This window comes from Perna viridis, chromosome 7 (genome assembly GCF_037379345.1).
Source record: "Perna viridis isolate PV_CMFRI_1.1 ecotype Kerala chromosome 7, ASM3737934v1, whole genome shotgun sequence".
NCBI lineage: Eukaryota > Metazoa > Mollusca > Bivalvia > Mytilida > Mytilidae > Perna > Perna viridis.
In genome coordinates, this window is record NC_142451.1 from 10,414,888 (window position 1) to 10,436,820 (window position 21,933).

The window sequence follows — 21,933 nt, forward strand, 5'->3', positions numbered from 1 at the left end:
TGGTAAAGAGCTCTACAAAAACCTTGTTGATTCAAAATAACAATTCTACCTTCACAATTAGTACTTAATCGGTCCAAAATATACATGAAGTCATCATTGTCAGATGTTATATCAAACAAATACGAAAAATTGTCTTTAATCATTTTTCCGTCAGAAATCTGGTCCACAGTAAACTCGATTTGTCCGCTCATACCCAGAGACATTAACTGTCGTTTTCCATTCGGAGGAAACGCCTGTCCCGCACTCATCGCGCCGATGATGATTTTACCGCGCAAAGATACGTGAATAGCAGTAGGTAGAAACGGTTCTATGCTATATTTTGAATTCTCTATACTTTTTTCGCCCATCTTTATTTGTTTTATTAAAGAATCCGAAGACGCAATAAGTATGTCCCCTGTTGATAAAGCTGCTATGTCAAAAGCTTTTATATCATAATTGGTGGAAGTCTGTAGTCCATATCCATTTGCAGTGGTCACACAATGAAGAGAAGACTGTGTCGCCCTGGTGAGCCAAATTGAGCTATCAGAACAATAAACGAGACGGTTTATAACGGGCAAGTCAACTTGGAATTCCGCCACCACTTTTACTGGCTGTTTATGTTCTCTGTCGGTTTTAGCATAATAGTTCATTTCATCATGATAGACACATTCTTCGTCTAGAGTTACACTTTTAGAGTTATGATCTTCGTTAAAATTTTCTTGATGCTTTCGTACTTTATTTGTACCAAGCAAAGCATCCGAAAAACTCAAAGTGCGTATAATAGTTCTCTCTCCTTCGTGGTGCTTTCCCGATCGACAACATTTTAGGAACGACAAGCTTGACAGTCCAAATTTTCTCCAGCGGGATTCTCTCACGCTCCTCTTGGTATAATTATTTATAAAAATTCCAGAATGACTATCAGACCCTCTTACCTTCGAATGAATCGTTCGTTCACAATCAATACACATGTAAGCATTACAATCTAAACACCGAAAACACTTAGAAGGTCGAGATTGACAAAAAGAGCAGATGAAAACTTCTTTGTCGCGGGCCATTTTTTTCGACACGAGACTTATATTCGAAACTAATTTGGTTTGAAGTTAATGTAATTAGCGTTAGTGAAATGGAAACGTATTAAATTTAAGTGCCATAACGGTACATAGTATAGAACCAGTGACCCTAACATTTGTCAATAGATTGTACATAATATTTGTTTCATTGCCAGTCAATCGGAACTTCAGAATATACGAAATGACAGTATGAAAACAGCGAACAAAACTTTTAGAAACTATTGTATCTTTGTCAACAATTAATTAAGCTATATATGAGGCTTAGTTTTATAGATCAACGCCAATTTTTGCGGCCGCCATCATTCTATATTTTGTTCATGTTCACTATATAATTGTATTTGAATGTACTAAAGTTTGGAGTACGGTCATTTAAAAAAATGCAAATTGTAAGTGAAATGGAAGAAAATATGAAATTTCGAAAATTCCCTTTTCATGACAAAACTCACCATTGTCACATTGAAACTGAAAAATACGCGCCTGAAATGAGAAGATATGTTGGATGCATCCATAATTAAAACAACAGTACCCAACATGTCTAGTATATACGTTCATATGCCAAAAAAAAGTAAACATTTTAGTTAATGGTGAGGCATTTTTTTCATGGGTATGGGTGGCAATTTTTCACTTAACTTGGAAAAATTCAAAATATTTATTACTTGTGCTCATTTTGAAGCTAAGATACTATACTATTGTACTGTCTTAGCTTCAAAACGAGCACAATTAAATGTATCACAACAAAAGCTTGTTTAAAAATACAGTTCTCAGAAAAAAAGGAAATAACTGGTGATATAGAGGAAATTCTGAAATTCTGAATATTGCTCTTTTTACAATTACAGTAATTGTACCCCTCCCCCCCCAAAAAAAAAGTCTAAGTGCCTGAATTGTTTAGTTATATTGGGTACTATTATCTTAATTAGGAATGCCTAAAATATGAGTTTTACGGTGTCGGTATGCTGTGAGAATTCTGTTTCATAGTGAGATAAGTTTTCTAGGGGTAGGGGTAATATTTTGAACATTTTTGAGAAATTCTTTCTTGAAAATTAGCTTTTCGTGGTTGATTTATGTAGAAAAGTGAATTATCTATCAAATGATGCCAAATTTGAGACGTTTTAGTTGAACAATGACTTGAAGAGTTGAATTTATATGACTTTAAAGGGAAAAATCGAAAATCACATTTTTCACTTTTTGGGATAAATTCTGACCAGGAATGATCGCCAAAATTCATCAGAAGAATCCCGAAAGTATTATTTGTGATAATACTAAACAGAAAATATCAAATAAGCGATTTTTTACTGAAGTATAGATATTTTAGGGGTTTTGACATTGAAAAATGTGTCAATTTAAGCGATTTTTCAGTGGATTTTTGATTTATTCCACTTCGTCCATGGGTAGACATAGGGCGACTACAGTTTCTCTCCATTCGCTTCGGTTTTGGGCGATGGTGTTACAATTCTTCCACGTTAGTCCTACTCTCTTCAGTTCAGAGTTCAAACCCCTCCTCCAGGTGTTCTTTGGTCTTCCGCTTTTTCTTTGCCCTTGGGGATTCCAATCTAAAGCTTGCTTTGTAGTGTTTTTATTGTTCTTCCTTAAAGTATGACCAATCCATTTCCATTTTCGGGTTCGAATGGTGTTTTCTATTGGTTGTTGTTTTGTTCTTTGCCAGAGTTTCTTGTTTGTTATTTTTTCTGGCCATCTGATATTCAGTATATTTCTTAGGCACTTGTTAACAAAGACTTGTATAGATTTCATGGTGTTTTCTGTTTCTCTCCAGGTCTCGCAACCATATAACAGGACAGACTTAACATTGCTGTTGAAAATTCTGATCTTAGTAGCCGTTCTCAGTGTTCTACTTTTCCATACTTGCTTTAGAATGGAAAAAGCCTGTAATGCTTTCATCTTTCTGGCTTGTACATCTTCGTCAGTGCCTCCAGTTGTACTCATGACACTTCCAAGGTACGTAAATTTATCTACATTCTCTATCTGTTGGTTATTTACCAATATTGGATCCATCTGGTTTTGTTGGATTCTCATGGCTTTGGTGTTGGCTGTGTTGATATACAATCCTGTTCTTTTAGCTGTTTCTTCGAGATGGTTGACCTGGTGTTGGGAATCTTGAAGACGATGCGATAGTGTGCATATGTCGTCTGCAAATTCGAGGTCTTCTAGACGAGATGTTAGTGTCCATTGTATACCATGAGGGTCGTTGTAAGCTGTTGTTGCTATCCAGTCGATGACTATGAGAAAGAGAAGGGGAGAGAGAATGCATCCTTGCCTTACGCCAGTTGTTACAGGGAAAGGATCCGTCAATGTACCAGCATGTATGACCTGACAAGAGAATTCTTCATACAGTAACTTAATCATGGAAATAATCTTAGGTGGAATCCCATAGTGTCCTAGAATGTTCCACAAGACCTGATGATCTATGCTGTCGAATGCTTTCTGGAAGTCAATAAAGTTTAGATATAGGGATGACTGCCATTCGATCGTTTGCTCAATAATTATTCTGAGTGTAGCAATCTGGTCGACACATGATCGTTCTTGTCTAAATCCAGCTTGTTCATCTCTCAGCTTGCTATCAATCTCTTCTTTCATTCTTTGTAAGATTATACTGCATAGGATTTTACTAGGAATGGACAAAAGAGTTATTCCTCTCCAGTTGTTGCAATTGGATTTGTCCCCCTTTTTAGGTAGTTTTACCAAGAGTCCCTTTTGCCAGTCTTTTGGAATTTTTTCTTTTTCCCATATCTGGTTTAATAGCCCAAGAAGATATTGAATGGTAGTGTCATTCATGGACTTGAGGGCTTCTGGTGGTATGCCATCGATTCCCGCTGCTTTCCCATTCTTAAGATGTTTTAGGGCTTTTCTTACTTCATTTTCGGTAATTTTGTCAGTCTCTATGTTAAGTGTTGGACCTTCTTCAAGTATTGGTGGATTTGTTGGTGGTGGTCTGTTCAATACCTCATTAAAGTGTTCTTTCCATCTGTCAAGCTGATCTTCTAGCTTTGTGAGGGTATTGTTGTTTTTATCTTTGACTGGTAAATTTTCATTTTGAGAGATCTTTCCACTGAGTTGTCTTGTGATGTTATACAATGTTTTGATGTCTCCTTTTAAGCAGGCGTTTTCAACTTCTACTGCTAACTTTTCAGCATGGTTTCTTTTATCTCTTTTACAGCTTTTCTTCACTTCTCTGTCTTTTGCGCTGTAAAGGTCTTGCAGGTTTTTCTTTTGCTGTCTGGTTTTGGCACTCATCAACTTTTCTTTTATTTCCCTTCTTTCAGATATTGTATCCCATGTTTGATCTGACATCCATTTCTTTCTTTTCACTTGAAGGAAACCAACTGTTTCTTCGCATGCTTCCAGAATGGCTGTCTTTGTTGAGTTCCAGATGTCATCAATATCATTGTTCATTTCTTCGTTGTCAAGATCTAATAAAGTACTAAATCTGTTCCTGAGTGTAATTTGGAAGTTTTCTTTCACTTTCTGATCTTTAAACTTCTCAACATTAAACTTCCTTTTTGTAGTCTCTCTTTTCTTTGTTGTTAAAAGATTGAGTTTAATTTTTCCAATTACAAGGTGGTGATCTGCTGCTGCGTCTGCTCCACGTTTTGTTCGTACATCTTGTAATGAAGATCTCCATCGACGGCTTATTGTTATGTGGTCTATTTGGTTTTCAGTATCTCCAGATGGTGAAATCCAGGTGGTTTTATGACGAGATTTATGTAGAAACCAAGTACCGCCAATTACTAGACTGTTTATAGCGCAAAAGTCAGCAAACATCTCTCCGTTCTCATTCATTTGCCCTATTCCATGTGGTCCTATCTCCCTTTCTCTACCTCCTCTGTCATCACCTACTTTGGCATTCAGATCTCCTAAGATGATAAGGATGTCTCTTTTAGGAACGGCATCAACAACTGATTGTAATAAGTTGTAGAAGTCATTTTTATCATCTTCGTCTGCGGTGTTTGTTGGTGCATACACCTGTATAAATGTTGTTTTCTGGAATCGAGTGTCAAATCTAGCTGATATCACTCTTGCAGATATAGGATTCCACTCCAAAAGCGATTTCTTGGCTTTCTTTGTAAGCATGAATCCCACGCCTTTGTCATGTATGTCGTCTTCATTTGGATTTCCTGAGAATATGACCGTATGACCTGAAGATAGTGTTGTCATTCCAACTGTATTCCATCTTACTTCGCTGAGTCCTAGAATTTCGATATTGTATCTATCTATTTCGTTCGCAATTTGCAAGCTTTTGCCACTTTGATACATTGTTCTAACATTCCAAGTGCCTATGGTTGTTGGTTGTTTTAGTGAGAACAACTTCATCGGCTTTCGCGTCATTTGCTGTCCTCGATGTTTGGTTTGGTTCTCTTTCTCTAGTCGTTGACGAGTCCGAGGAATGACTTTTACTGTAATCGTTTCTGTAACCATTTGTATCCACTAGTGGGGGGTTGGCCCTCTAGCTTCAGCTTTATTTTAATGTGGTGGTCAGCAAGTCCCTCACATGCTTTTGTATCAGAGTTTGCTCTCCTAGATAGGTTCCCTACCATGGGTGACGACTCCTTTCTAGCCGGGTTTTACATCAGAGTTTCCTCTCCTAGACAGGTTCCCTTCCAAAGGTTTGATCCCAATCTGACCATCGTTTTCTGTCTGGGTTGTCTCCCGTAGCCTTTGACTCAACAGTCCATCACAAGGCAGCGATCTATTTAACCCATAGGTGGGGCAAGGTTGGTGAGAGCCAGGGCGTGTTCCACGCGCCGGTGGGCCTGCACTCTGCACCTCTAGGGTCCTTGTTACTCCGAGATCCCCTTCATGTTAGCCTTGAGTACTAGACCCAAGTTACCGTGTGTTACCTCGGGGAGGCAAATTGAAGGAGTCTTGGTAGTGTAGAGGCTATGTACTGGCAGAGGAAGGCTTCTGCTTGCGCTGCTCCCCTTTTCGTCTACAAGTAGACTAGCCAGCGTCAGTAGCGATCTAGAGACGTTCGATCACTACTGCACTAGACGCATATCACTACCCTGTGGTTTTTAAGCCACCAACACACAAGTTGGGGTAGGGGTAAAATCGTAAGTATTACCGTAACTTTCTTGGTACAATTGTGTATATATATATACCTTTATTTCCCACTAAATCTAACCAAATCTAACCAAATCAAAAACGCTAACTCTTGCAAAGTGCTAATTTTTATGTACAACCTATATAAATTCGATCTCAAAAGCGCAACATCCAAATAAAAAACTCAGACTTGTTATGTGATCTGTAACTGATTCTGAATAGGAAATAAAAGTAAAGCTGGTGGGTTTATGACATTCATGAATCACCTCTTGTCTGATTTTTAGAAAGACTGGTCATTAAATGTTTATCTCTAAGAATCAGGCAATGAGTGAAACATTGAATAAAAACCCACCATTTTGAAAGTTTTATTTGATTCCTTGCACCATCAGAATCAAGGAAAAAAGACACAATTTTCCAAATCATTTTAGTGAAGTTTTATTTCATTGAAAACAGAGAGTTTATTTTAGTGTAATTTGAAATGCGTTGAAAATGGACATTTCAGATAATTCTGTCAAAAACATCATTTTTCGAACCTTTCATTGAAAAATTTCTGAACAAATCCAATGATGTAGAGATCAAATCGTGATCTTATCAAATCATCCATGGTGAAATTATATAGTCAGATCGGTGGGTTTTGACATTCATGTTTCTGATTTTTTTGCCCAACTTGCCTGATTCATACGAAGACTTACACTTAAGTTCCATGCACTGACCTACAATATTTGTTGGTCAGTTGTGGGGATGACATTCTACTAATTTTATATATTTTATACTAATATCCTGTTTTGTCTTCAATATATAGTATTTGTATCCTATGTTCTAAAGAATAGACAGACTATTGAAAAAGATGATGAAAATCCTTATGATCAAGACTGAAATATCTACAAGTTTAAAGTTTTATGAAATATAGCTTTGATTTGTCTTGGCTTCCCTTTCTCCTGCTAGTTCCGACTAATAAATTGTTCCTAAAGTCACATGCGAGAGATTGTGGAAATGACAGAGACCACTGATCAAATGTGTTAAGGTACTGCATTAGGTCTCCTCTGGAATTGATAAAATGGAGAGTGTGGTTATGAGCCTCGCTGATGATAACAGAGCCCTGACGGGTTACAATAATTCCTTTTGGTTTGAATTTCATTTCGATGTTAAACACAGGATGGCCTTGGTAAAGAGCTCTACAAAAACCTTGTTGATTCAAAATAACAATTCTACCTTCACAATTAGTACTTAATCGGTCCAAAATATACATGAAGTCATCATTGTCAGATGTTATATCAAACAAATACGAAAAATTGTCTTTAATCATTTTTCCGTCAGAAATCTGGTCCACAATAAACTCGATTTGTCCGCTCATACCCAGAGACATTAACTGTCGTTTTCCATTCGGAGGAAACGCCTGTCCCGCACTCATCGCGCCGATGATGATTTTACCGCGCAAAGATACGTGAATAGCAGTAGGTAGAAACGGTTCTATGCTATATTTTGAATTCTCTATACTTTTTTCGCCCATCTTTATTTGTTTTATTAAAGAATCCGAAGACGCAATAAGTATGTCCCCTGTTGATAAAGCTGCTATGTCAAAAGCTTTTATATCATAATTGGTGGAAGTCTGTAGTCCATATCCATTTGCAGTGGTCACACAATGAAGAGAAGACTGTGTCGCCCTGGTGAGCCAAATTGAGCTATCAGAACAATAAACGAGACGGTTTATAACGGGCAAGTCAACTTGGAATTCCGCCACCACTTTTACTGGCTGTTTATGTTCTCTGTCGGTTTTAGCATAATAGTTCATTTCATCATGATAGACACATTCTTCGTCTAGAGTTACACTTTTAGAGTTATGATCTTCGTTAAAATTTTCTTGATGCTTTCGTACTTTATTTGTACCAAGCAAAGCATCCGAAAAACTCAAAGTGCGTATAATAGTTCTCTCTCCTTCGTGGTGCTTTCCCGATCGACAACATTTTAGGAACGACAAGCTTGACAGTCCAAATTTTCTCCAGCGGGATTCTCTCACGCTCCTCTTGGTATAATTATTTATAAAAATTCCAGAATGACTATCAGACCCTCTTACCTTCGAATGAATCGTTCGTTCACAATCAATACACATGTAAGCATTACAATCTAAACACCGAAAACACTTAGAAGGTCGAGATTGACAAAAAGAGCAGATGAAAACTTCTTTGTCGCGGGCCATTTTTTTCGACACGAGACTTATATTCGAAACTAATTTGGTTTGAAGTTAATGTAATTAGCGTTAGTGAAATGGAAACGTATTAAATTTAAGTGCCATAACGGTACATAGTATAGAACCAGTGACCCTAACATTTGTCAATAGATTGTACATAATATTTGTTTCATTGCCAGTCAATCGGAACTTCAGAATATACGAAATGACAGTATGAAAACAGCGAACAAAACTTTTAGAAACTATTGTATCTTTGTCAACAATTAATTAAGCTATATATGAGGCTTAGTTTTATAGATCAACGCCAATTTTTGCGGCCGCCATCATTCTATATTTTGTTCATGAATTAGGACCACCTGCAAAATGTTCAACAATAGGTCTGCGTCTATTTTATATAAAAAAAACTAGTTTACTTGTAAGATTGCGTGACATGTTTTCTTTCAACAAGCCTATGGTATCCCAATACAGAAGCTAAGAGTAGATTGTCTGTATGTTGGTTTACAGTTTATTGTTATAAATGATTTGACTTGTCTGTACAATTATTTATTGAATGCATATTAGTCTACAGCTTGTAAAAATCTCAAGAAGCGATTTGGATTTTTTTTTTACCACATTGTACATTGTTATTACATATTAGATTCGTCTCTATAAGTTGAAACATTTAAAGATACAAAATATGTCTTACGCGGTTTGTGTAGCTTTATATAGGTAACTTCAGCTAAAATTTAAACCATGTGAAATTTCCAAGTAATTGAAAATTATTTACCCAATTCAAAGGCAAAGGATGGGTTTTATGTGTTACTGATTTAAGATAAGACAATATTTGTGACCAAGTAAATATCAGTGTCAAATGCAATTCTTGCGGCTGTCTTTTCACCAGATAAATCAAAGTCTACCACCACTTACACGTGTTGCCATAATCTTCCACACGTGTACAGAACCTCACAACTATGCAAAAGGGCTGTCATTTAAAGAGGGACCAGTCAACTAAGATCATTAGGAAAACAAGAATGGTGAATACAAATATATATATAATGTCTCAGAATGTGACGACTCTATTCGCTACACTGCTCCATCGGATCAAATTGATACAGGGAAAATAACGTCCTAGGGTCCTACGATGAGGAATGACCCGGTCAGCGAAAGCTATATTTTTTATATAGCCTAGCTGGCCGATTGGTCTGGGGCGCTGGACTTAGTGCAGGCGGTGTTGCCATAGATGTCACGGCGGTACGAGTTCGAGTCCGCGGAGGGAACGACCAAAAAATTTGCTTCGCAAATTTGACAGTTCTAACATCGTTGGGAATTTTTCAGATCCTTCTATATATATAAATATATATATATATATTTCTCAAGTCAAATCAAATCAAATAGATATATTGTCATTAAACACGATAATTATGTTTGACACAAAACAAACAAACAAACAAACTGTAACATTTGAACGTCTGGAGAACGAGCTGTCAAGCCAAATATTTCATATTAATAGTTTCAATCTCTGCAAAGCTTCTTCTCCAGTGGCTACGATATACACTCACAACTCCAGGCAATCAACTACTTCGCAATACTTTGTGCGTTTGTTCGGATTCGAACATGGGGACCTTAGTCTTTGTACCCTCATTATTGCACATGGCTAAAGGAGACGAAGTCAAGTAAAGTAGTAGCAATTATTAAAATTGAAAAGGTAGCTATGAAAATAGCAGTGTAAACTAAATTAATTTCAAAGAAGTCGGTAAAAGACATGCACAGGATTAGTGTGTTTGAACAAACATTTGTAAAGCGAAATAGGCTAAGTCTGTATAAACCTTAGTCTGAAAAAAAAAACCAAAAAAAAAAACCAAAAAAAAAAAACAGATACCTAAGCAAATATGGATCTTCGTAAATACACTGTATCTTTCTATCTGATAAGACGAATAGCTTAATTTTAGCAAATATGGTTCTTCATTAAAGGCACTGTACTACTGATGAATTTGATATAATGTTGAAATTCAATGTGAGTGTATCAAATGGTATCATTGCATATTTTAAATGCAAAGTTATCATCAATGCTATATCAAAACAATTCTTAGCATCAAAAATATAAAACAATGTCCATAAAAATCTATATCACAAGTAATATGTCCATAATTATCACAAATATTGATCATATGTATATAGTTCATAACCACCAAGGCAGGTAACTCTGTCTAGCTGTTGGCCTCTATCGCCACGAAACAAAAACAGCGTTGATTGATATTTTTTTTATACAGTTCCATTTTGAAAGAACTACACCAAGAACATCTGAGGTATGAATAATCAAAATGTTCCAGAGAAACGTGATTAAACCTTTACCTTTTGTGTCTTCTTTTTGTTGGTTTTGATCTGATTGTCGCTTAATCAGCTATTCTACAACTCATACGACTACATAATACTATAGATAACTAAATTAGTATAGCTAATAATATAAAGTCCCTATACAACTTTAATAACTTAAAATTATTTTTCATTTTGCTTTTGCCCTGAACATGTTCAATTTTACCTTATGATAATAAAAAAAATGCATAAACGACCAGATATGGAAATACTAGCACACGGAAACATTAGCATATCAGTAATTTTTGAAATATCTGAAATTGAAAAAGAGTTCGTTGCGCTTTTAGTTTCAAATGCTTAGTTATGATATGTGTCGGTTTTTAGATTTCCCCAAACATTGCAACTGGTTCTTTTTTGTGACCTCTCTAAACCAGTTTGAAGGGGTTTCCGGTACTTTTCCATCGAAATTTTCCACTTATTTTAAGTACGTTTTATTTCAAAGATGGCAAAAGTTTTACAGTCACTTCGTCGTTTTGCACCATTTGCTTCTAGGCGAATATTTGCCACACGTGTATTGGATAACCAGCGTGTGCAATGCGCAAGAGGTACGTGCGGTATGATAATTGATATATCAAGCAACTTTTTCTTAAAACTTAAAATGCGGTTAACTCCCGTTTTTTTTTCTTCAATCAATTCCTTTATTTTGCAGCATGACAGTATTCCTTCTATATGGCGTTAATCTGTTAAAGCATATTTTCTTTAAAAATATATTACAGAAAACAGGTGTGACCCATAGCAGGGCATAATATTAATATTGATATAGGATTCAGTGAATTGGGCCTGCAAGTCTCGTTCTAGTTTCAATTTCCCTTACCAGAATATCCGATGTGCAAGGTATTGAAATTCAAAGACTGATCTGCATTTTATTGTCTACTTCTGGGATCTCGAAACGCTGTTTTGCAATGCAAAATATTCTATTGAATGCTTTTTCTTAACACTTTTATCATGTAAAAAATTGAAATTTGTCATTTTTTATCTGCATTTTTACATAAGAAGATGTTTTGCTTTTAACATTGAACTCAATGCTTTGTAAATGGAAAATGTCAAGGCATTTGAACGATAGACTAGAACCCATACTCATGAAACAACGGTCACATGATGAGACTCACATACCCTATAGGAGAAGTGACTTCTCCCGTCCGGGAGTAATAGGGAGAAGTGAGTCTGGAATGGGGAGAAATCATTCTTCACTGCTTGAATATTTTATTGCATTGATATGAAGTTGATATCTCAAGGACATTTATTCTATTAAATAATAAACAAATAAGTTTAATAGTGTAATTCCATTTTCTATACTTGCATATTAATAAGTAAAGATATTTTATGTAAATTAACTCTGTTCTGACATGATGATGAGTACACTTGTATTGTAATTGATAGAAAGCACAAATCAACCTGCACAGACATGCATGTCCATGTATGTTTACATGTCAATGTTCATTGTTTAATGAAATTATTTTTAAATAATTGATAGTTATAATTTAAATTGATAAGTGAATGACTGCGTCTTGATATGGCAGTCTATTATCCAATAAATTTCCCTGATTTTTGTTTATAAGTGATTATAATTAGCTTAATTATCTTTATTTTGGCCTTTTCAAAACAAAGTGTCATTTCAGACACAGTGAAGCCTAATACGTTTTTAATATATACTTGTCCAAAAGAAATGATGTGCTCGCTGATAGGCACACTCCATACTATAGTATATGCATAAGTAAAAATATGTATTAATTTGATAATGTATAATTGTATAACTTGATATGCACTTTATTTATCGCAGTGTATTCAGCTCAAATTGACCCATCAGATCCAAGGACAGTGCCAAATTCAGAGTGGGAAAAACGCCTTACTCCAGAACAGTATTCAACAACCAGAGAAAAGTTCACTGAGCCTGTATGTTTGTCTAACACTGCATCAGACATGATTTCAAAACTTTTTTCATTATTTTCCACAATCAACAGCTTCTAAGGCCACATTTAAAACAATGTTTGTTTCCCCTTTCCTGACAAACTTAATACACCAGATGTGTAATCTTTGAGTCTCTTGGTTATCCACAACTTTTTCATTATAGATTTCTCTGCAGCTACTTATCATTATCACAGCCACTTGATATTTTGATAAAAAGCCTTTTTTTGAGTGTGCCAAATCGTGGGATTCAATTTCAGACTGAAGCAACATCAACTTCTTGTTTGATAACTTTAATTTTGAACATGCACATGTTACATACATGGTTACTAGGGTATCTTTTAGTGAGCTTTACTCACAGTTTATCTAGGGTTCCTACATGTGGTTATTAATTTCTGTGTTTGGAGGAAAAATGTCATTTTGTACATGTAGTTTGCTCGTCAATAAAGAACTAAACACATAGCATCACCACTAGTACACAAGCAAATATTTTTCACATGAAATTCATGTTAATCGAACTTCATGTGAAATTCACATGAAATTAACATGATTTTCATGTGAAATTCACTAAACACGAATTTCACGTGAACTCTGTCACTTAGTTTATTTGCTCAGTTCAGGTCAAATTCATGTGAAATTTGTGTGAAAATCTTGTGAAATAATTTTGCCTGTGTATGTTAAAAATAGATGTTTTAATAGAAATGACTTACAGTAAAAAAAAATTTCAAATGCCACTGCTTCTACAATGGAAGTTGAAAATACCAGTGTACAGTCAAACTTTACTGGCTCAAACTCAGATGGCTTGAACACTCAGGATTTTTCTAACACAATTCAAAGTATCAAAATTTTCGGTATGATGAAAGCATCAAAGAAAATCAGATGAAAACATATTATTGACCAATTCAAGGAATTCGCACTCTAAACATTTTAAAAGCGAACACAGCATTTTAATATCCACTAATCAACATAATCTTCCAAACGTAAATAAAAAAGATCCACAACCAAAGAAAACTTCGTAGATAGTAAGTAATTTCTAATGATAAAAGTCTAACTCAGACCAGTAATGAAAAAAATCCGGAAATATACGAACTTCAATTTCTCGTACTCTTGATGACTCGAACACATTTCAATGGTCACTTGGAGTTACCTAGGTTTGACTACATAAAGTTACAGAAAATGTCACTTCTATGGCAAATTAAAAACAGTACCATATAATTTTTAGTTCGTTTTTGTTTATAATTTTAGCCATTCAGTGGAATTTATGTCAACAATTATGAAGAAGGAGTGTACAACTGCTTATGTTGTGGGGCAGGATTATTCAGGTATATAGTAAACATATAGCATAATAAAAAAAGATAACAACAACAAATGTACAGTATGGTTATTTTGTAGTTGCATATAAATACATTTTGTTAGCCATATTTCTATTGTTTTTGTATGGAAATGTTATAATCAATAAGCCCCGTGCAGGTCTGGGTGTTAAAAGAATAGGCCTGCAGCAGCGCTAAGCTTGTCGTAAAAGGCGACTAAATAGTGCTATGAACCCTAGCCGGGGGCTAGGGCGCTTTGCCTACAAAGCAACTGGGATGTGTGCCCCAGGTGATGGAATGGGGTACCCCTGGCGTGTTACATGCTGGGGTTGTCAGGCTATAATACGGAAAACCTGACCGCAAACCATAGTGGTACAACGTGTTGGGAAAGATGCCACGTTCCTAACATGTAAAAGAACCCTACTGTGGTATTCTCCCGGAGTAGGAACCATAGGGCTCCTCCACAGGAGGCTAAATTGCCCGACCCTACCCACCTCTCCCTATTTCCAGTGGCAATCAAAATTTGTCGACCCCATTGTCCTTGTGTCCCATCCCTTTTTCATTATTTTCATCATTTCATGTTCATTTTGTCATCCATTTCATGTTCATTGTCTGAATATAGCTGAAATATTGCTGCTCGGACGTTAAACCCCAACAAACAAACAAAAAATATAATCAATAATAGTTAACTTTCTCATTTAGAGAATGAACATATTATTAACAGCGAGTTCTTCTCCTACTCCTACAGCATTAGAGGTTGGAATTTTGTTCCTCCATACCCCACTCTCTTACTTTCAAGTGCCATATTGCATACTGCTCATTCTGATGTTCGTTGAAATTGGCAGAATTATAGTAAAATATTTACCATTTAAAACATTTTATACAGTTTCTTTACCATAACATGGGAGAAGGTGACAAAACTGAAGAAAAACAAATGACCTACCTGATGAGAAAATCCAGCCATCCTGGAAATCCTTTGTAAAAGCAGTTTAAATGAACTTTACATTTGGTTTCAGCCTTTTGAATGTGTACAACTGGTTGATATAATTACGGATTTTGAAATTTGCGAAATAAAAATATTAAATTAACCAACAAATTGCCTTTACCAACTTTTAAGTTTGTTCTATCATAAATATATTGTATTTAATAAAATTAGTGACCTAATGTATTAGCGTGGCTTTCTAATGGGTTGTCCACTTTCCACTTATCTTTGCTTTGCTATTCTATATGTACCAAAAATTTTATAGGGAACTCTTAATCAACTATTATAAGGTTATAGTATGATGCAGCTAAATTTCAAAATGGCTTTTGATACAGTTCTCAAATTATTGATTGTGTCTACCCAAGGGCAGGAACTCAGGAACAAAAATGGTATAATACAAACTTGTTATATACAATTTTTAGTTCTGAAACCAAGTATGATTCTGGTACAGGATGGCCATCTTTTACCGAGCCCCTTGGTGCTAATGGAGAAAACGAGGAAAACACAAATGTTTTGAGAGTCACTGACACCAGTCATGGAATGATTAGAACGGAGGTTATCTGCAAAAAGGTATGCTTTTCACAAGTATTGTGAATTCCTATGCACTTAAACAAATTTTTATCATTTATGTGATTAAAAAGATATCGGCTTTTAATTTGAAATAAATTAATTTGAGATAAATACTGTAATCTAATTGGTTAAAATAGTTTTGTTATAACTCAATGGATTAAAAAAATATTGACACGCCCCTATTCAGTTAAATTCAGAGCTAGTTTTCTCAAGTTTTAAGATGAAAATATGTTTTAAAATTAATGTATAAGAATTGGCCATGATAAAAATTTTGTCTATTGAAAAATAACATAAATTTTCCGTGTGCATACCGGTATTTTGTTTATTGCACTTAGGGCAATAAACAATATGCACATGGAAAATTTATGTTATTTTACAATAGAAAAATTTTTTTATAACACTGTTAAGTTATAGATTTATGGTAAAGGAAAACTATTGACAAATGTAATGACTTCTAATTCCATATCTTCAACTTTCTTTTTCACCTGTAGCAATATCCCTTCAGCATTTCATATCGCAACTAGTACATTATTCCAGATCTTGCTTAACTATGCTGATTTTTTTCACCATGTGATAGACTTTTTACTATTAGGCTTCTTGAACAAGGTTATGTTGCTACAAGATTGAAGTAATCACTTCAGAAGTTTTTTGGTTCTGCATTGTTGTGGTGTATCCATCTGTACCATGAGAACTGATTTGTTCACCCTGTCTTACTTTTCTTTTTCTCTTTTGTCTTCCCAGGACTTGACATTTTATAAGTAAATCAGCAGTTGTTTTTAGAAGAGGAAGCTTACCCTAATGGTTAACCTGGTCCAAACTCCCAGTTTTGAGTGGAGAACGAGTTGCTCATTTACCTTTGTTTCATATTACATTAACTTCAGTTATTTCATGTTCTTTGTTGAGTCTGATTTTGCGGTGGATTATATTCTTTTGATTTCCTCTTAAATCTTTGAGGAGGAGAATCCATATGGCAAATAACCACTTAGAAAATGCATTATCTATAAAAATCATGAGACATTAATATTTAATTTTCCAAACATTTTTAAAATCTTATAAACAGTATCAAATTTACATGCAATATATTATCAACTATCAAAATTATGGTCAAATAATGTTATAATGTTGTCGTCTGTAGACACTTGGTTTTCTTGCTACAACTTGAATATCAGTTGGTCAATCTTTATTAAAATTTTAACAAGGTTCCAAACCACAAAAGGAAGGTTGGCATTGTTTTTGGGGGTTATGGGCCCAACCATTTCAGAATTAGGGCCCAAAAAGTGACTAGAAAGAAGCATTTCATAGAATTTATATATACAACACCAGTAAGAGTATAGGAATGTATATGATATTGTTCCACAATATTCTTTACCACAATGGTTTTAATTTTGGGGTTTAGACATTTTAGAAATTAAGGGTAAAAAAGGGGGATAGGAAACAAGCATTTTCATTATGTCCAGACAATAACTTGACTAATAGTGAATGGATCTATTTGAAATTGTATTACAAGGTGCTGTAAAAAAGAAAGACTGGGATTGATTTTGAGGGTTAAGACTTGAACATTTTAGAAATTAGGAACCAAAAAGGGTTCTGAAACAAGCATTTACCAGACAACTGAATGGATATCTTTGAAATTGTAGTACAAAGTGTCACATCACAAAAGAAAGACTGGAATTGAATTTAGGGGTTGTAGCTTGAGCCAATTAATAAAAAGGGGTCAGAAACAAGTTTTTTTTTTTTATTTCTTTCAGTAAGAAAGAATGGATCACTTTGAATTTGTACCACTTAGTGTCTTACTCTCAAAGAAAAGTTGGGGTTGATTTTGGAGTTTCTAAAGGAACCATTTAGAAAGAAAGTGCCAAGTGACCACTTTGATTTTTGTCAAATTTTTATCCTGTGTCATACCAGTATATATAATTGTAATCAAAATTTATAGCTGTATCAATTTTGAATGTGTCCATACTTGCCCCAATTGTTCAGGGTATGATCTCTGTGGTTGTATCAAACAACACTCTGCCAAGCAAAGAAATTATACCCACCATTTTTGTGAAATGTGAACAAACTCACTTGAGAATTATTTTTTCTTACTTGATTTTAGTTAGAATGTCTGAGATTACAGATGTATTTTGTAATGATTCATGTGCAATGTTATGTGTTCATGTGTCTTTTTAATTTCAGTGTGATTCCCATTTAGGACATGTATTTCCTGATGGACCAGAACCTTCTGGACAAAGATTCTGTATCAACAGTAGGTCTTTGTTGTTCCAGCCTAAAAAACGTGCATAATTCTGATTGGTTTTTAAAATGTTAACATGTGACTTGTTACTATATGTCCTCATGTAGACAATGATGAAGTACACTTATGTCATCATACTGTTTAAATCTTTGTTTTGTTTGATTGAAACACTACTTGTAACTCAGTGTATTAAGGATGTAGAAAATTGTTTGATTATTTGATACTTTGATATGACAGTTTCTTAACAAATTAAAGACACTGAATAGAAGATACATTTTAAGTTAGGGCCAAACCAAACTAATTGTTTGCCTCCTTCTTCATGACAAGTGTGCCACTGAAGTCACAGAATCCACTTATCAACATTTTGATTTGATTTAACCCAAATACATTTTCTTTCAAAGAACAAGCCTAGAAATAATAAATGGAATCCTACCCTAGTTTTTTAGGCAAGGAGACATTCATTATTATGTCTCTTTTACAAGTATTTTTAGGGGAATAAAATAAACCTGTCCATCTATTGAGTTGTGAAACAAGTATATATTTTCATTAAGCCTAATGCATTCTTGAATGAATGTATTTGCACTAGGATAAAGAATGGTGACAGAAGACAATTTGTAATTTTTTTTTTCATATACTTGTACTGAAAGAGTTAAGTTTTGTTGTGTGTGTTTTGAAATTTCATTTACATTTTTTCATGAAGAAGCCGTTGAACCTTATCAGGTTTAAAAAAAAAAATCCAAATTCTTTAAACTGTTTGTAAATAAAGAAACATAAGTTACTGAGCTATACATTTTTTTTTCTGTGTAATATGACTAAGACAATATATATTTTCATTTTTTTACTTCATGTTTAAAATTTATGTGCATAAAGGCACTTGCTATTTATAGCCATTAGTCCTATGATGAAGACCAGCAAAAATTGGTAAGGAGGTGGAAATTCAGTGAAACTTTTTCAAAAGGGAGGCAACTGAATTTGCCCTGTTTTATTTTGCCCAGACTTAAAGGTTGTCTGCACACATTTGTACTCTGCCAGTAAAATGTTGTTAATGTAGAATGTATTCACCCCTAAATACTTCAAGTTAGTGTTTTTTGTATTTGTTTGGTATGAAGTCTTCAAAATAACATTAACTATGAAACACTTATGAGTTATTTGTGTTTATATATTTTTTAGATATGTTTCTATTTCAAATTATTGAAACAAGATTTTTTTATAAAGATATATGGTGCACATGGCCTTATTATGGAGAGATATTTTGTGGATAAAATGCAATACAAATGTGTAATTGATTAAATTAAAACTTTAACATGTTTTGTACAAATTCTTAGGTATTACAATGAATAGGGCAATTTGTAAAAAGTAGTTGGTAGTGTAAATTGAAAGCCATTTGTTTCAGCTTAAAAGAACTACTTGTATAGTGTTTCTTTTGTATTTTAAGTTTTTTAGGACTTATATCCAAAGGAATCTCAATTTAATTTTTATATAGATCAAAAGATATATCTTTTTTCTGTAGAGAGAAAACTCAAATTTGTAAATCATGGATCTCTCACTTTGTTTCTATATGATCCCATATGATGTAATATTCTACTGGATTGAAAAATGCCTGGTAATCCTGTTATTTGATTGGTCAACCTGACATTGAAATATAGGGGTATGAAAATTGGATCAAATGTGTGTGTGTGTGTTTTTTTTAAATGGAATTAGAATAAGTGTCTCATAATATTTATTTAAGAGGTCAACATCATTTAGAATAACAGTTTGGGTAATTTTAGAAAAAAAATCATAAAAGGTGTTGATACGAGAATTCATAAATGTCCCGAGTGTCCAAAGAGACTGATGGTGAAATTAATTTGTTTGGGAAATATAGAAATATTATTAAAATAGATTTAATCGTTACATTTCAGTAGAATATAAATATTATTTGAGATATTTATAGGCAATATGATCTTACATTCTCTACAAACATTTATATTGGTCAAGGTAAGTTATGAGTATTTAAACTAAAATAATTTACTGCTTTTCTGTCTTTTTCTTATTTTTAAATATCTTATTGCACATTTTGGCTTTAACTCAGTGTGAATAATTTTTTCAGTTAACTGTTTATTGAAGCACATTTATAATCAGTTTCTATTAGAAATTGTAATTGTAATTTTATGTAATTCTTATGTTGATAGAACTGCAGTGCTTTATATTGGCATTTTATTTTTGCTTTTTTTTTTGTTTTCATGTAGATTAAATTTACATTGTATTTAATATTTTCAAAGATAATTGTGAAGTTGATTAAAAATGTTCAGATATTTTAATATACATTGAAAACTATATGTTTTTTTTTCTTCATATCATTCCCTATATCAACTAAAGACCCTCATATTAACCCGAAGGGTTGTGGGTTGATATGGGGTTTGATATGAAAAAAAAATCCTTATCACAGCCTGTTTTTTTGTAGATTAACACAGCAATGCTGAACATAGTTTCATATAAACACTTATATTTAAGCTATTTGCATACATACTTGGATGATATACAAAACTCTAAATTATTGACAATGGTTTGAAACATTACATTTATTGAGAGCGCCAAATTGTATATTGCAATGACTTTTAATCAGTATCATTGGGTAAATCTGAAACTTTATTGCATTAAGCCTTTGTAGAATTGAAATTTTAATTTATTTTACCTTTCACTAACGTCATCAGACTACTTTATATACAACATGAAGTTTTCTGGTGGTATTGCTACTTTGAGTATCCAGGACTGTAAACATATTAGATTGTGGGTATTTTGCAGTTTCAAAATTTGAGTTGCATTATATAGTATTAGAAATCCATTTTGCAGGTACTATTTTTCACAGTTTTATGTCCACCTCAAAAAATTAATACATTTACAGTAATTTACTAATCATGAACTTCAGTAAGTGTATATTGGCGATTTTCTTCATAGTTTGTCTATTTTTAGGATGAGTATATACCCTATGTTTGAAAGGTTTGTTAATTAATGATATCTATTATGTTTATTTGTTAAAATTTGATTATATATAATGGGAAAAAAATAAAAACAACATTAAAAATAATAAAAATCACTTGTTATTTTTGTTTTATTAAATCCATTCCAGAATGAGGCATTTAGTTGAGGTTCATTCATGTATGATTTATTGTATGCCTGCAAAACGTTTGTGGCAATGTTGTCATAGTTCATAGACCTCAACACCATAACTGAGTAAGAGTTTATGTACTCCTACAACATAAGAGGTTGGAATTCCGTTCCTCCATACCCCAACCTCTTACTTCCAAGTGCCATATTGCATAACGCTCGTTGCGACGTTAGGATGGCACCAAGTCAGAAAATAGCTTGCCAGACAACCTCTAGCATTGCTGGAGTAGAGTTTATGGAGCTCTGTGGAATTGTACAAATATGTTCCATGTAGGTATTTGTGGCCCATACAGATTTTTCTCCAAAAAATAACTAGTGAATGAATATGTGATTCTATGAAATAGCACCACAAGGTTCTATACCACCAATGGAAGAAAGGAACTGATTTTTGGGGTCATGACTTAAACTGTTTCAGAATTAACTGTAAATAGATGCTTGTATTAATTGCTCATTTTTTTAACAATTCCAATGAAGTCTTGAATTATAGAAATTCTCTAAATATCCCTGTTATTTACCAGTAGAATTTTGATTTTTTTATATAGAATATAGAATTTTAGAAAACAATTGATTCTTCGTGGTTCATATGCCGCAGCAAGTCATGTAATGAGATATCTTTTTGATTCTATTTTGAAATAGTTCAAATTGAGAAAAATATGGTAAAGATTCATCTTTGGTTTATTTCAACAAAATTATAATATTAAGGGTTTGTTGATAAGTTCAAAGCAACCATGAACTTATTAATTTAAAAAAAAATCTGACTGGTGTGACAGTATCAAGATTCCAGTTTGTTTGCTTTCAACATATGTTATATTCTATGCTAAATCAATCCACATATTTAGAATTAAATGTCCATATGTGTTTAAGATTAGTAACGATCCAGATTCACAGCTGCATTAAGCTTGAATGTAGTGACAATTATGAGCCACAATTGTCCAGAATTTGACCCCTGTAGTCCTATCAAAGAGCCACAATTGTTCAGGATTTGACCCCTGTAGTCCTATCAAACTGCACAGTAGATAATTCTATTGTTTCTGTTTTCATACACTATCTCTCCTGACTTATGAATTTCCGAACTCTGATTTGGCTTCAATGAACATGGTTCTTAACATGGCAATGACATTATAATTCTCAAGTTTTCGTTT

At 33.8% G+C, this 21,933-nt stretch overlaps 1 protein-coding gene across 1 annotated transcript; it reads left to right on the forward strand.

Moving 5' to 3' along the window:
- The first annotated feature begins 11,001 nt into the window (after positions 1 to 11,001).
- On the forward strand, positions 11,002 to 20,720 carry LOC148611281 (uncharacterized). The gene is made up of 5 exons (XM_088591677.1): positions 11,002 to 11,189; positions 12,425 to 12,537; positions 13,795 to 13,871; positions 15,264 to 15,411; positions 17,587 to 20,720. The coding sequence occupies exons 1-5, from the start codon at positions 11,087 to 11,089 to the stop codon at positions 17,692 to 17,694; spliced, it is 549 nt and encodes a 182-aa protein (XP_088447803.1). The 5' UTR covers positions 11,002 to 11,086; the 3' UTR covers positions 17,695 to 20,720.
- The last annotated feature ends 1,213 nt before the right edge of the window (positions 20,721 to 21,933 follow it).

What these genes read in the sequence shown, in the direction of transcription:
- LOC148611281 (XM_088591677.1), top strand. Translation starts at nt 11,087, where the DNA reads ATGGCAAAAGTTTTACAGTCACTTCGTCGTTTTGCACCATTTGCTTCT. An exon ending in GAGAAAAGTTCACTGAGCCT is followed by an intron (nt 12,538 to 13,794) that starts GTATGTTTGTCT and finishes TTATAATTTTAG; the next exon opens with CCATTCAGTGGAATTTATGT. An exon ending in TGTGGGGCAGGATTATTCAG is followed by an intron (nt 13,872 to 15,263) that starts GTATATAGTAAA and finishes TACAATTTTTAG; the next exon opens with TTCTGAAACCAAGTATGATT.